Genomic DNA, 14719 nt, shown 5'->3' with positions numbered 1-14719 from the left:
TTTATTTTATTTTATTTTATTTTATTTTATTTTATTTTATTTTATTTATTTGTGTGTGTGTGTGTGTGTGTGTGTATGTTGTTTTTTTGTTGTTTTTGTTTTTCTGATACCTAAGTTGGACTCAGGTAATTGGTTGTCATTTTTGTATGTACTCTGATAGATGTTTTATGTTTTTAAGTATCCCTATAAGAGCCCCTCTTCTGTTGCATTTCACCATTTTCGCAGTATATAGTGTTTTTATTGCCATTCACTTGTAAGTCATTTTTAGTTTCAATTAACAATTTCATTAATTAACTTAATTGATTAATTAGATTCATGGGTTCTATTTGTGTCTTAGTTAGAGAACATGAGCTATATCAGGGGTTGGCAAATTTCTTCTGTCAGGGACCAGAGAGTAAACATGTCAGGCTTTGCAAATTCATGCAGTCTCTGTACAACTGCTTGACTCTGCTGTTGTAACATGGTATATAAACAAAAGGACGGGTGTGGCTACATTTTGATAAAATTATTTACAAAAACATATAGTAGCTGTATTCGATCATGCCAATCTGCAGTCTACATGATGCCTATTTTTTGAGGTTTACTTTTAGAGCAATTTTTTGTATTTCTGTGTGTGCCAAAGAACGTGTATTTTCATTTTGTATATGTCCATTAAGTCTTATTTACTAAATGTTCAGTTCAGATTACCTGAATCTGCAGCTTTTTCCCTTTCTGACCCATCACTAGTTGGTTGTATATTAAAATCTCCCTGAGGGTGGTTTTGTCCCTCTCTTTGACTTTCTCTTTCCTCAGCAACGTTTTTGTCATGAAGTCCTCTTTGGTAATTGTAAAATACTCGCTCTCTTTTTACTCTTTACTAACGTATCTCTCTCCAACTTTTAACCCTTCTGCATCCATGTTTATATGTTTCTTACTAACATTGGATGGCTGGCTTTTATTTTATCTAATCTGACAAGCTTTTTTTTTTCCCCCTCATTGCTAAGCTCAAACCATTTACATTTTTTGTTTTCTTGGTTTTCTTAAGGCTAATATAAACTTTAGCCATAGTTGATCACATTTCTTTTCATGTCTCTTAGCATTGTCTGGATTTATCTTCTCTTACTTCAAGTATTTCCTCCAAAACATTTTCACGGTGGATCTTTTTTGTGGCAAACCTTTTGAGGTCTTATAAGCCTAAGAATACTTTTCATTACACCTTTTAATATGAATACCTATTTGGGTAAAAAAGTTTAGGTTATGAGGTTTTTTCCCAGTATATTATAAATACTACTTTATTGTGTATCTTGGTATCTCTCCTTTTGTAGGTAATATGCTCTTGTTTTTTAGAAACTTTCAGAATGTTTCTGTCTTTGATATCCTCAAATTCTGTGTATTTTATCCTAACATGTCTAGATACCAGCTTTTCCATATCTTTTTTCCCCCCAGTTTTGTGAAAAATGTTGTTGGTATTTTAATAGGGATTGCATTAAATCTGTAGATTGCTTTGGGTGATCTGGACATTTTTACAATATTGATCCTTCCAATCTATGAACATGAAATATCTTTCCATTTATTTGTGTCTTCAGTTTCTTTCATCAATGTTTTACAGTTTTTGTGGAGTACAAGTCTTCCTAGGTATTTTATTGTTCTTGGTGCAGTTGTAAATGGGATTGTTTCCTTATTTTCTATTCTGCTACTTCGTTATTAGTGTGAAGAAATGTAAGATTTCTATATATTAACTTTTTGCTGTGATTTTACTAAACTCATTTATCAGTTTTAGTTTTTTGATGGAGTCTTTAGGGTTTTCTACATATAATATAATATATTACAATAATGTAATATATTATAATGGTATAGTATAATAGTGTCATGCCATCTGCAAATGGTGAAAGTTTTACTTCTTACCAATTTAGATGCCTATTTCTTTTTCTTATCTGACTGCTGTGACTAGGACTTACAGTACTATGTTGAATAAAAGTAGAGAGAGTGGACACCTTTGTCTTATTACTGATCTTAGAGGAAAAGCTGTTTTTCACCACTGAAATATGTTAGTTGTGTGGTTTTCATATATAACCTTTATTATGTTTCCATATCTTACATGATCAGCATTCATGGAGGCTTTCAACCTAAGGCCATTTGATTTTATTATGTGAAATCCACCTATATTATTTCCTTAAATATTTCCTACTCTCTTCTTTCTCTCTTCTGGGACCCATTATGTAGATATTGCGCCCATTTGCTGCCTCCTTCTGCCTTTACTTTTCCCCATACAATTTCTCCTCTTACTTCCCCTCTCTTGCCTCTCTCCTCAAGCATGATCTGTGGTCCTCCATCTGACTCTACTCTGACTTGGTCTTCAGCAGTGTCTGTTCTCCCGCAAATCCCATCTCCTTCAATGACTACGTTGCTCATACTTAATATCTACACTTGGTTCTTTTCTATAATTCCTTGTCTTGTTACCATGCTTATTTTAACATCTTGGGCCTTCCTTCACTTCCAATGGTCAGTGTTGTTGGTTGGTGGTTTTTTTCTTTGAAGCAGATGTGCTCCTCAGGGTTCTGTGCAGTGGAGACCCCTCCCCACAGTACATGTTGCAGGAGAACCCAGGCAGACCATGGTGCCAGTGCACCCAGGCATGAAAGATTCCTGGGCAAAGCCCAAGGGCAGAGGCCCAGGATTATAAAACCAAGGCCAGCCACTGCCTCCCAGGTGCCTCTTCTCCCTTGAATTTGACCTCAGTCCCCTAGAGAACATCCACATGAGGGAAGAGCTATTCCTGGATGGCTATCCACCTGTCCCTCTACCCTAATGTCCTACTTCTGTCCTGGTCTGGAAGGCCAAGCTACCATGGCCACTAATCAGTACAGTTCAAGACCAGTGGTGATTATGCCAGCAAACTTAGGGGACACAGAGGAGCAGAACCTACCCTGGTTTTCTTTGCTGTATCCTTGCACTGTGTCCTTTCCCTACTCCCTGCCACTCCATCCCACATGCCCCAGCTCAGGCTTTTAGCTTGCCTAGGACTTGCCAGCATGTAGAGAAATTGCTCTCATCCATCTGTAGTTTCTCCAGGGGGTCTCTGGGGGTCAGATGGGCAGACAGAAGTTTCTCTGCCAGGCCAGGGAAGCCCCCCCATCTTTCAGGTCTCCTCACTGACACTTGAATTCAACTGTCACTCTTTGTGTCCACAGGGTCTCCGGAAGAGGGAGCTGTTGAAGGAGCTACTGCCAGTCATTGGGCAGAATCTCCGTTTTCAGCGCCTCTTCACCGAGTGTCAGGAGCAGCTCGATATCCTGAGGGACAAGTAGCCTGCCTAGGCCTCCCCTGGCTACAGCAAGGGCAGGGCCACACTCTCGCCGCTGACAACGCAGAGGACCACCTCTCACCTCGTCAGGCTACAGAAGGACGAGGAGACACTGGCAGGAGGTGGGCTATCCCGTGCCAGCACCAGCCCAGCTTCCTGGGCAGACTTCCCCTATTTCCTGGGCCTGTTGCTCCCTCAGAAGGGGGAACCTCTGCCAGCCATTCATCCCTCCCTCCAGGACCCCTGTGCAGAGCTGGGGCTGGGGCCCTGCCCTGCTGCCCTGGGGTCAGTGAGGCACTCCCAGGCCTGCCGTCTCCAGCACGGTCCCAAGGTGGACGCTAGTCCCTGCCACTGCAGACACCGTGCTGCTTCAGCTATGATGAATGAGCCATTTGTGAAAGAGAGAGAACCCTGAAATGTTAGTGTATTATGCAGTCAGTAGACTGACCCCGAGACCTATGTAAAAGGAAAGCCTATTCCAACACGGACTATTTTTGTACTAGAATTTGCTAACTTGTAATATGGAATTTTCCTTTTGGCCAATAATCAGGATTTCCCTATAAGTCACTTGGACATTGGTCACTTGTAGGAAATTTAAACTCTAATTATGACAGCTACATTGAAAAATAATTGTACTGAAATTAACTTGTCTATCTTCATTTGGTTTTAATTTTTAAATGTTTGTAAAAAGAGACTGTTTTTTGGGGGAATGGGGCAGAGGGGTGGGCGATTTCTTTTGTAAGTGTAAAATAAATGAACACGCATTGGATACCAAATCATCCTGGCTTCCCCTGCCTTTTCCTTCTAACTTCCACCTTCCCCTGAAATGGGCAATAATGGAACATCAGAACCAGAAAGGATTTTTGATGTCATCTATTGGCCCCAGCCTCTCTGTGCAGAAATTCTTTCCCACTGTGGAGGTCACTTCTTTGAAGGATCTGAGGCTGAGCTGGGGGTAACCAATAGGCCACCTCACATAAGTCTCTTCCCAAGCCATGCCTCAAAGTTCTTCTGGTGGTGGGGCCCCTTGGTCTCTGATCATACTGGCAACCAAGAGCTACAGCTGACTTGCCAATTTCATGGAAGGAAATCAGTAAGTACAGACTTGAGTTTTCTGAAGAATTACCTGAAAGCTGGGATTTTCTTAGAAAGTGGTCCAGAGGCTGACCCACAGGAGAGGAAATAGCTAGAATCACGGAAACCTCAAGTGTGGTAAGGACTGAGCACCTTTACCTCTGTGTTATGCACCTCATTGTTGCCTCCCTGCCAGCTGTGTGGGATCTCAAGTCTGGAAACAGAGACCTGGATTCGGAATTAGAAGGCCTGGGTGACTTTGGTCACTGATAACCCTCTCTGGATGCTTCCTTACTTAGTGTCCATCTTACTGCCTTCTCATTCATGTCAAGTGGCTGGATGAGACACCAGCATACATGCATGCCTGACCAAGCCAGAGTACAGAGTGCATGTGGGTATGAATACCTCAAAAGCCAGGCTACAAGTATGAGCCCTTCTTTAAGGAATGAGGAACAGAGATGCTATGTGGGTCAGTCAACTCCCCAGACAACTCTGCAGCAAAGCATTAAGAAATTTTTGGAGCCACAGAATGCACATGGCCTCAGGACTGACAGGCTTGCTGAAGTCCAAACCAGCAAAACTCTGGGCCTTGCTTTTCAGCTGTCAAATGGTGATGAGGTTAAGAAAACCTGCATGGTTGTGAGGACTAACTGGGATCACATAGTTAAAGTCCTGACACTTAACTAATACCTCCTTGAAGAAAATTTTGACAATCAGTGTTTTAACACTCTTATTTGGAGAGGAAAAGTTAAGCAGAAAGATGTCAGGGACTTCCACTTCCAGCCAAGATGGAGTAACAGAAACCAAATCGACCGTCCTGCCTGAACCAACCAAAAAAGCCAGTCAACATACATGAAATGATGATCTCAAGACACTGAATATCAGAAAGCAAGGGACAGTAATCCTGGGAAATTAATTAATTAATTACATTGTAAAGCAAAGTTCAAGAGGATTTATAACAATACTAAAGTATGCAACATCCAACAAAGTAGAGTTTACAATGGCATCCAAACAAAGACTACCAGGCACACAAAGAAGCAGGGACACGATCCAAAATGAATTCTAGCATTATCCCTTATGATCAAAAAATTAAGTGCAAACATAACAAGAAAGTCACAAGCTTCTAAAGATGAAATAGATTAGACATCACAGAAGATTTGTGAATGTAAAGCCATAGCAATAAAAATGTTCCAAGACAGAAAAAGTCCATAAGAGGAAAGAAAAAAATAGTATTAATAAGCCATGGGACAACATCAAGTGGCTCAGTATACAAGTAATTGAAGTCCTCAAAGTACATGATAGAAAAGTGAGTGACAGAAAAAAATATTTGGAGAAATAATGGCCAAAAATTTGTCCTATCCTTATCTTTTGTACTCTTCCTGGTGACCCCTGTGCCACTGTCCCTTTTCTCCTCACACCTACCCCTAATGCCTGATGACCTCCCTACTCCATCTACTGATGCCCCACACCTTCCCACTACCTCTGCCCATAGACCTTGTTTGTAAGCAGAACACTGTGGGCCTGTATTGTCCAAGCCTAGGACTCCTTGCCTCTCAAAATTCTGACCTGATCATATTGGGCACCTTCCAACTTTAGCCTCCAGATCACATGGGAGGAGTCAGAGCATTTTACAAATTAGGTTGGTGCAGTAAGAGGTTATATATACACACAGCAGATACACTCAAAAGAAAGAGCAAAGTCCATCATCTCTTCACATATGGTATCTACTCTCCCTGTCCTTTCACATACCTGGCAAATATTATTCTCCACATCGTTCTTCATCTTTAAATGTTATTTCTGTTTTGGTTTTAAGTTTCTAATTTTTGTGAAAATTACTATTCTTTTGTAACTTAAATTTAACTTAATTACTTCTGTAATTTTTTAAAGTTTGTTTTTGAGACAGCATGCACATGAGCAGGGGAGGGACAGAGAGAAAGGGAGAAAGAGAATCCCAAGCAGGCTCTGCTCTGTCAGTGTGGAGCCCAATGTGGGGCTCAAACTCATGAACTGTGAGATCATGACCTGAGCCGAAATCAAGAGTCGGACGCTTAACCAACTGAGCCACCCAGATGCCCCTTTAATTAATTATTTTAAACTTAGGACACTTTACTAAAGATACATGGGTGGCAACTAAAACAAGTACATGAAAAGATGCTCAACATCATTAGTCATTCAGAAAATGTAAGTGATAGATGATAAAACCACAATGATATAACAACATATACCTATTAGAATGGCTTAAATTGTTAAAAATTACAATACTGAGTATTCATGAGAACGTGCAGCAACTGGAACTTTTGTACATTGCTAGCAGGAAGACAAAGTAGTCACTTTGAAGTTTGACAGTTCCTTATAAAGTTAAAAATATACACTAACCATAGAACTCACGTATTCCATTACTAGGTTTTTGTTTTGTTTTTAAAGATACAGAACATTTTAATCAACTCAGAATGCCTCATGTTGCCCCTTAAAAATTTTTACCGAGATAAATAATTCACATAATATGCAGTTCATCTATTTAAAGTGTACAATTCAGTGGTTTTTAGTAGAGTCACACGTATGTGCAATCATCACTGCGATCACACATATGTGCAATCATCACTGCAGTCACTATTAGAACATTTTCATCACCTCAAAAAGAAACTCCATACCCTTTATTATGCCCCATTCCCATAATCCCTAAGCAGCCATCAATCTACTCTTTGTCTCTATCATTTGCCTATTCTGGATATTTCATAATAAATGGAATCACAGAATATGTAGTATTTTGTAACTGGCTTCTTTCACTTAGCATGTTTTCAAGATTTAACCATGTTGTAGCCTGTATTAGTGCATCACTCCTTATGGCCGAATAATATTCCGTTGTTTGGATGTACCATATTTGGCTTATCCATCCACTGATGGACACTTGAGTTGATTTCACCTTCTGACGATTATGTGTAATGCTGCTATCAACATTGTTTACAAGTTTCTGTATGGACATGTTTTCATTTCTCATTAATATATACATAGGAATAGAATTACTAGGTCATATGGTGACTAGTTAACTGAAGAACTTCAAGACTGCCTTCCAAATGGCTGCACCATTTTACATTTATACCAGCAGTATATGAGGGTTCTGATTTCTCCACATTCTCACCAACGATTCTTATTACCTGACCAAGTGAATGTGAAAAGATATCTCACTGTGGTTTTCATTTGCATTTCCCTAGTGACTAAAAACATTGAGCATCTTTTAATGTACTTACTGCTCATTCAAATATCTTACTTGGAGAAATGTCTATTCAGATATTTTGCCAATTTTTAAATTGAATTATTTTTCTTTATTTTTGAGTTGTAAGAGTTTTTTATATATTCTAGTACAAGTTCCTTATCAGATATAAGGTTTAAAAATATTTCTTCCCCTTCTGTAGGTTGTACATTTACTTTCTTGATAGTGTGTTGAAACATAGAAGTTTTCAGTTTTGATGAAATCTAATTTGTTTTTTCATTTGTTATTTGTGCTTCTAGTCTCATATATAAGAAACCATTGCTAAAGTCTGAGGTTATGCGAATTTACCGCTGTGTTTTCTACCAAGAATTTTATAGTTTGGGCTCTTATATTTAGGACTTTGATCCATTTGGTGTAAATTTTTATATATGGTGTGAGTTAAGAATCCAGCTTCACTATTTTGCATGTGGCATTCCAATGTCCCAGCACCATTTATTGAAAAGACTATTTCCCCCATTGAATGGTCTTGACCCTTTTGTTGAAAATCAGTTGGCCATAGACACATGAGTTGTTTCTAGACTCTCAGTTACATTCCATTGATCTATATTTCTTTATACCAATATTACACTGTCTTGATTAATGTTGCTTTACAGTAAGTTTTGAAATCCAGGCATCAGTTTGTTCTCTGTATTTATGGGTCTGTTCCTGGTTTTATTTGTTTTGTTTTTTAGATTCCATATTAAATGAAATCATACGGTATTTGTCTTTCTCTCTTAGCATAATACTCGTAGGTCCATCTCTGTTGTCACAGATCACAAGACCTCATCCTTTTTTATAGGTGAGTAATATTCTATTACACACACACACACACACACACACATACACATGCCACATCTTTATCCATATATCAATGGGCACCTAGTTTGCTCACAAATTTTGGCTATTATAAATAATGCTGCAATAAACATAAACATAAGGGTGCATATATCTTTTTGAATTAGTGTTTTCATTTTCTTTGGGTAAATACCTAGTAGTGGAATACTATTTCATATGGTAGTTCTATTTTTTAATTGCGGGGGGGGGGGGGGGGGTGGGAACCTGCATACTGTTTTCCACAGTGGGTGCACCTATTTGCATCTCTACCAACAATGCACAAAGGTTCCTTTTTGTCCACATCCTCACCAACACTTGTTATTTCTTGCTTTTTAATTTTAGCCATTCTGACAGATGTAAAGTGATACCTCACTGCAATTTTGATTTGCATTTTCCTGGTGATTAGTTATGTTGAACATCTTTTCATGTGTCTGTTGGCCATCAGTATGCCTTATTTGGAAAAATGTCTATTCAGGTCCTCTGCCCATTTGTTAATTGGATTATTTGTTTTTTGGGTGTTGAGTTATACAAGTTCTTTATATATTTTATATATTAACCCCTTATCAGATGCATCATTTGCAAATATATTCTCCCATTCAGTAGGTTGCCTTCTCATTTTGTTGATGGTGTTCTTAACTGTGCAAAACTTTTTATTTTGGTATAGTCCCAATAGTTAATTTTTCCTTTTGTTTCCTTTGCCTAAGGAGACATAGATAGAAAAATGTTGCTATAGCCAATGTCAGAAAACACTGCCTATGTTTTCTTCTAAGAGTTTTATGGTTTCAGTTCTCACATTTGGATCTTTAAATAATTTTGAGTTTATTTTTGTGTATGTTTTAAGATACTGTTTTTAAATAATCTCAACACCCAATTTGGGACTCAAACTCACAAACCCAAGATGAAGAGTTGCATGTTGCACTGACTGAGCCAGCCAGGAGCCCCTATCTTTGTGTACGTTTAAGACGTGGTCTGGTTTCATTCTTTTGCATGTAGCTATCCAGTTTTTCCAGCACCACTCATTGAAGAGATTCTTTTCCCCATTGTATATCCTTTATCATAGACTTATTGACCATAAAAGCATGGGTTTATTTCTGGGCTTTTTATTCTGTTCTATTGATCTATGTGTCTATTTTTGTGCCAATACCATACTGTTTAGATTATTACAGCTTTGTAGTATATCTTGAAGTCTGGAATTGTGCTAACTCCAGCTTCGTTCTTTCTCAAGACTTCTCTGACTATTCAGGGTCTTTTGCGGTTCCATTCAAATTTTAGTATTATTGGTTCTAGTTCTGTTTTGGGGTTGGGGGGAAGTGCCATTGGGGTATTTAGATACAGATTGTGTTGAATCTGTAGATTTCTTTGGATACTATGGACACTTTACCAATATTAATTCTTCCAATCCATGAACATAGAATATCTTTTCATTAGTGTCATCTTCAATTTCTTTCATCAGTGTTTTATAGTTTTCAGAGTACAGGTCTTTCACCTCCTTGGTTAAGTTTATTCCTAGGTATCTTATTCTTTTTTTTTTTTAAGATTGTTTTTAGTTTGTTTTTTTTTTTAATGGTTAATTATTTTTGAGAGAGAGAGTGCACAAGCAGGAGAGGGGCAGAGAGGGGAGCAGACAGAGGATCCAAAGTGGGCTCCATGCTGACAGCAGAGAGCCTGATGCAGGGCTTGAACTCACCAATCACAAGATCATGACCTGAGCTGAAGTCAGACGTTTAACTGACTGAGCCACCCAGGTGCCCCCTAGGTATTTTATTCTTCTGGTGTAATTGTAAATGGAATTGTTTTCTTAATTTCTCTCTCTGCTACTTTATTATTAGTGTATAGAAACATAACCAACTTCTGTGTATTAGTTTTATATCCTACAACTTCACTGAACTCATTTATTCTAATAGTTTTTTGGTGGAGTCTTTAGAGTTTTTTATATGTATAGTATCATGTCATCTGCAAACATAGTGACTGTTTCACTTCTTCCTTACTGATATGTATGCCTTTTATTTCTTTTTCTTGTCTGATTGGTGTGGCTGGGACATCTAGTACTATATTGAATAAAAGTGTGAAAGTGGACATCCTTGTCACTGATCTTAAAGGAAAAGCTCTCATTTTTTTCACTATTTAGGATGATGTTAGCTGTGGGTTTTTCATAAGTGGCCTTATAATGTTGATGTATTTTCCCTCTAAACCCCCTTTGTTGAGAAAGTATCCCTTAATTTCTTTCAATAATATTTTGTTGCTTCCGGTATATAAACTTTTCAGTTCTTTTATAAAATTTATTCCCTAAACATTAAAAAAAAAATTTTTAAAAAGGGGCGCCTGGGTGGCTCAGTCGGTTAAGCGTCCGACTTCGGCTCAGGTCATGATCTCACAGTCCGTGAGTTCGAGCCCCGCGTCGGGCTCTGTGCTGACCACTCGGAGCCTGGAGCCTGCTTTGGATTCTGTGTCTCCCTCTCTCTGACCCTCCCCCATTCATGCTCTGTCTCTCTCTGTCTCAAAAATAAATAAACATTAAAAAAAATGTAAAAAAAAATTTATTCCCAATTATGTTATTCTTTTTGATGCTATTATAAATGGAAGTGTTTTTATTTTTGTTTTTGAGAGAGAGAGAGAGAGAGCATGTGAACAGGGGAAGGACAGAGTCAGGAGGTGGCAGGGATAGAGGATCTGAAGCAGGCTCTGTGCTGACAGCAGAGAGCACCAGGAGGGGTTTGAACCCACGAACCACCAAATCATGATCCGAGCTGAAGTCCAACGTTTAACCAATTGAGGCACCCCTATAAATGGAAACATTTTTAAAATTTTGCTTCCAGATTGTTCATTGCAAGCATATAGAAATACAATTGATTTTTGCCTGTTAATCTTTTATCCTGGAACCTTGCTGAACTCTTATTAGTTTTAATACTTTTTACTGAACTCCTGGAGATTTTCTACATACCAGATTATGTCATCTGTGATTAGAAATAGTTTTACTTCTTTTTCTATCTAAATGCCTTTTATTTCTCTTTCCTGCCTAGTTGCTCTGACCAGAACCTCTGGTACAAGGTTGAATAGAAGTGGCAAGGGTGGATACCATTGCTTGTTACTGATCTTAGAGTGAATGTGTCCAAGTCTCTCACCATTAAGTATTATATACTAATTGTAGGTTTTTAAGATGATTTAAGACCTGATTGAAAAAGTTCTCATCTAATTATAATTGATTTTTTTGTATATTGAACCATCCTTGCATTCCTAAGATAAATCCCACATGGTGATGGTGTATAATTCTATTTACATGTCACTGTATTTGTGTCCATATTCAAAAGATATATTGGTTTGAAGTTTATTTGTGAGGTCTTTTATGGTTTTAGAGACAGGGTGTCACAGAATGAGTGAATAAGTTGGGAAGTATTCCCTACTGTTCTATTTCTTTGGAGAATTTGTGAAGAATTTATATTAATTTTTTTAGTGTTTCATAGACTTAAGCAGTAAAGCCACCTGGGCCTGTGCTTTTTTTGAAAATAGGTTTTTTGTATTACTGATTCAATCTTTTTACTTGTTAGAGATCTATTTGGATTGTCTATTTCTACCTGAGTTGATTACAGTAGTTTGTCTTTCTAGAAATGTGTTCATTTTATCTAAGCTATCTAATTTATTGGCATACAGTTGTTCATAGTATTGCTTTATAATTTTTTTTATTTTTGTAAGGTGGTAATTTCCCTCTTTTTTTCTGATTCTAATAATCTGGTTTTCTCTCTTATTTCCTTGATCAATATTAGCTAAAGCTCATCAAATTTTTTAACCTTTGCAAAGAAACAGCTCTTGATTACCTTTATATTCTCTATGGTTTTCATATTCTCTCTTTTATAAATTAGTGCTCTGATCTTTATTACTTCCTTCCTTCTGCTTGTTTTAGGTTTAGTGTATTCTTTTCCAGTTTATGTAATTAAATTAAAGCTATAAAATTTCCCTGTAAGTACTGCCCTAGCTGCATCCTATGAGTTTTAGTATGTTGTGTCCTTGTTTTCATTTATCTCAAATTATTTTCTTTCTCTTTTGATTTCTTCTTTGACTCATCAGTCATTTAGAGTGTGTGATTTAATTTCCACATATTTATGAATTTCCCAATTTTATTTCTGTTATTGGTGTGATTTCATTCTACTGTGGTCAAAAAAGTACTTTGTATTATTTCTATCTTTAAATGTATTGAAACTTGTGTTATAGTTTATCCCAGAGAATGTTCCATATACACTTGAGAATAATGTATATATTACTGTTATTAAGTGGACTCATGTTGCTCTTTTATAGCCACAACAATTCCCATTCACCCCATCATCTCTTTAATGTGTTCTCCCTTCTGCAATTTTGTCATTGCAAGAATGTAAAATAAGTGGAATCATATAGCATGTAACCTATTGGAATTGGCTTTCTTCACTCAGGATAATTGGAAACTAATTCAAGTTGTTTTATATATCAATATTTCATTTCTGTTGCTAAATACTAGTTTGTGGTTTTGCTACATAGTTTTTATAATCATTCCCCTATTGAAGGACATCAGAGCTGATTCCAGTTTTTGTTACTATATGTTAAAACTACTAAATTTTTTGTATAAACCTACATCTTTGCTTTTCTTTTTTCTTTTTTTAACTGTTTATTTATTTTTAAGAAAGAGAGAGAGCACAAATAGGGGAGAGCCAGAGAGAGAGGAAGACACAGAACTGAGGCAGGCTCCAGACTCTGAGCCGTAAGTACAGAGCCCAACATGGGGCTCAAACCCATGAACCACAAAATCATGAACTGAGCCAAAGTTGTACACTTAACGGACTGAGCCACCCAGGCGCCCCATCTTTGTTTTTCTTAAAATAATACCTAGGAGGACAATTGCTGGGTTTTATGATATATGCCTGTGTCATTTTTTCAATAAATTGATAAAGACAATTCAATGAAGAAAGAAAGAATAGTCCTTTCAGCAAATGGTGTTGTAAGCACTAGATATCCACATGCAAAAAAAAAAAAGAATCTAGACTTTAAAAATGCTGCTCTAAGTCAATGTTTTTTAATACAATTTTATCATTTTTAAAATATTTACTTATTTTAGGAGAAAGAGCACAAGCAGGGAATGGGCAGAAGAGAGGGAGACGGAGAATCTCAAGCAGGTGCTGCTGTCAGCGCAGAGCCCAATATGAGGCTTGAACATTATGAATTGTGAGGTCATGACCTGAGCCAAAACTAAGAGTCAGGTGCTTAACCAACTGAGCCACCCAGGCACCCCAGAAGTCAATGTTAAAAGATTAAAAATACAAGCCTCATACTCAGAGAAAATATTTGCAAATAAGTTATCTGATAGTAAGGACTTGTATGCAATGTATATAAACTCTTCATAGAACTCTCAAAATTCAACAATAGGAAAACAAGCAACACAATTTAAAAATGCACAAATGATGACAGACACTTCACCAGAGAAGATATACAGATAGCTGTAAGTATGTGAAAAGATGCTTCAATTAGGGAATTAAAAATTCAAAAAAACAATGAAATAACTAATACACATCTATTAGCTTGGCTAAAATAAAAGAACTGACAAAAAAAAAAAAAAAAAAAAAAAAAAAAAACCCTGGCAATACCAAATGCCAACAAGGATGTAGAACGACAGGAACTCTCATCTATTGCTGGTGGGAATGAAAAATGGTACAGCCACTTTGTTGTTTTTTTTTTTTTTTTTAAGTTTATTTATTTTGGAGAGAGTGAGAGCATAAGTGGGGAAGAGGAAGATAGAGAGAGGGACAGAGGATCTGAAATGGGCTCTGTGCTAACAGCAGAGAACCCAACATGATCTCTTAACTTTTGTTTTTCTATAGGAGCATCTTTATTTTCCCATCATTTCTGAAGAACACCTTTGCCAGATATAATATTCTTGGATAACATTTTTTTCCTTTCAGCACTTTGAGTTTATAATCCCACTTTCTCCTAGCCTATAAGGTTTCTGCTGAGAAATCCACTGATAGCTTTATGAGAGTTCCTTGTAAGGTACAAGCTTCTGTTCTTATCCTGTTTTTACGATTCTCCCTCTGAATATGATTTTTGTCATTTTTATTAGAATGTGTCTTGAAAAAGATCTCTCTCTTTTTTGAGAGAGAGAGGAGAGAGCACCAGTGGGGGCAGAGGGGCAGAGGGAGAGACTCTTAAGCAGGCTCCATGTTCAATACAGAGCCTTACACAGGGCTCAATCCCACACCCCTGGGATCGTGATGTGAGCTGAAATCAAGAGTTGGATGCTCAACCAACTGAGCCACCCA

The 14719-nt window shown here is 37.4% G+C and overlaps 1 protein-coding gene across 5 annotated transcripts in view; it reads left to right on the top strand.

Moving 5' to 3' along the window:
- The window catches only part of LOC125914896 (protein HIRA), a 100911-nt gene extending 87515 nt beyond the window's left edge, over positions 1-13396 (top strand). For 3 of the 5 annotated variants that reach the window (XM_049620559.1, XM_049620558.1, XM_049620562.1), the window contains one exon: positions 3171-4062. In XM_049620559.1, the coding sequence (XP_049476516.1) occupies positions 3171-3625 (455 nt within the window). In that variant the 3' untranslated portion in view covers positions 3626-4062. Of the gene's footprint in view, positions 1-3170; positions 4063-13089 lie in introns of those variants that run through there. The other 2 variants (XM_049620560.1, XM_049620561.1) reach the window with 2 other exon arrangements.
- Positions 13397-14719: the final 1323 nt, after the last annotated feature.

This window comes from Panthera uncia (assembly GCF_023721935.1).
Source record: "Panthera uncia isolate 11264 chromosome D3 unlocalized genomic scaffold, Puncia_PCG_1.0 HiC_scaffold_8, whole genome shotgun sequence".
In the NCBI taxonomy this organism is placed as follows: Eukaryota; Metazoa; Chordata; class Mammalia; order Carnivora; family Felidae; genus Panthera; species Panthera uncia.
The sequence above is the reverse complement of the archived record's forward strand: the minus strand, read 5'-3'. Positions and strand labels throughout refer to the sequence as shown.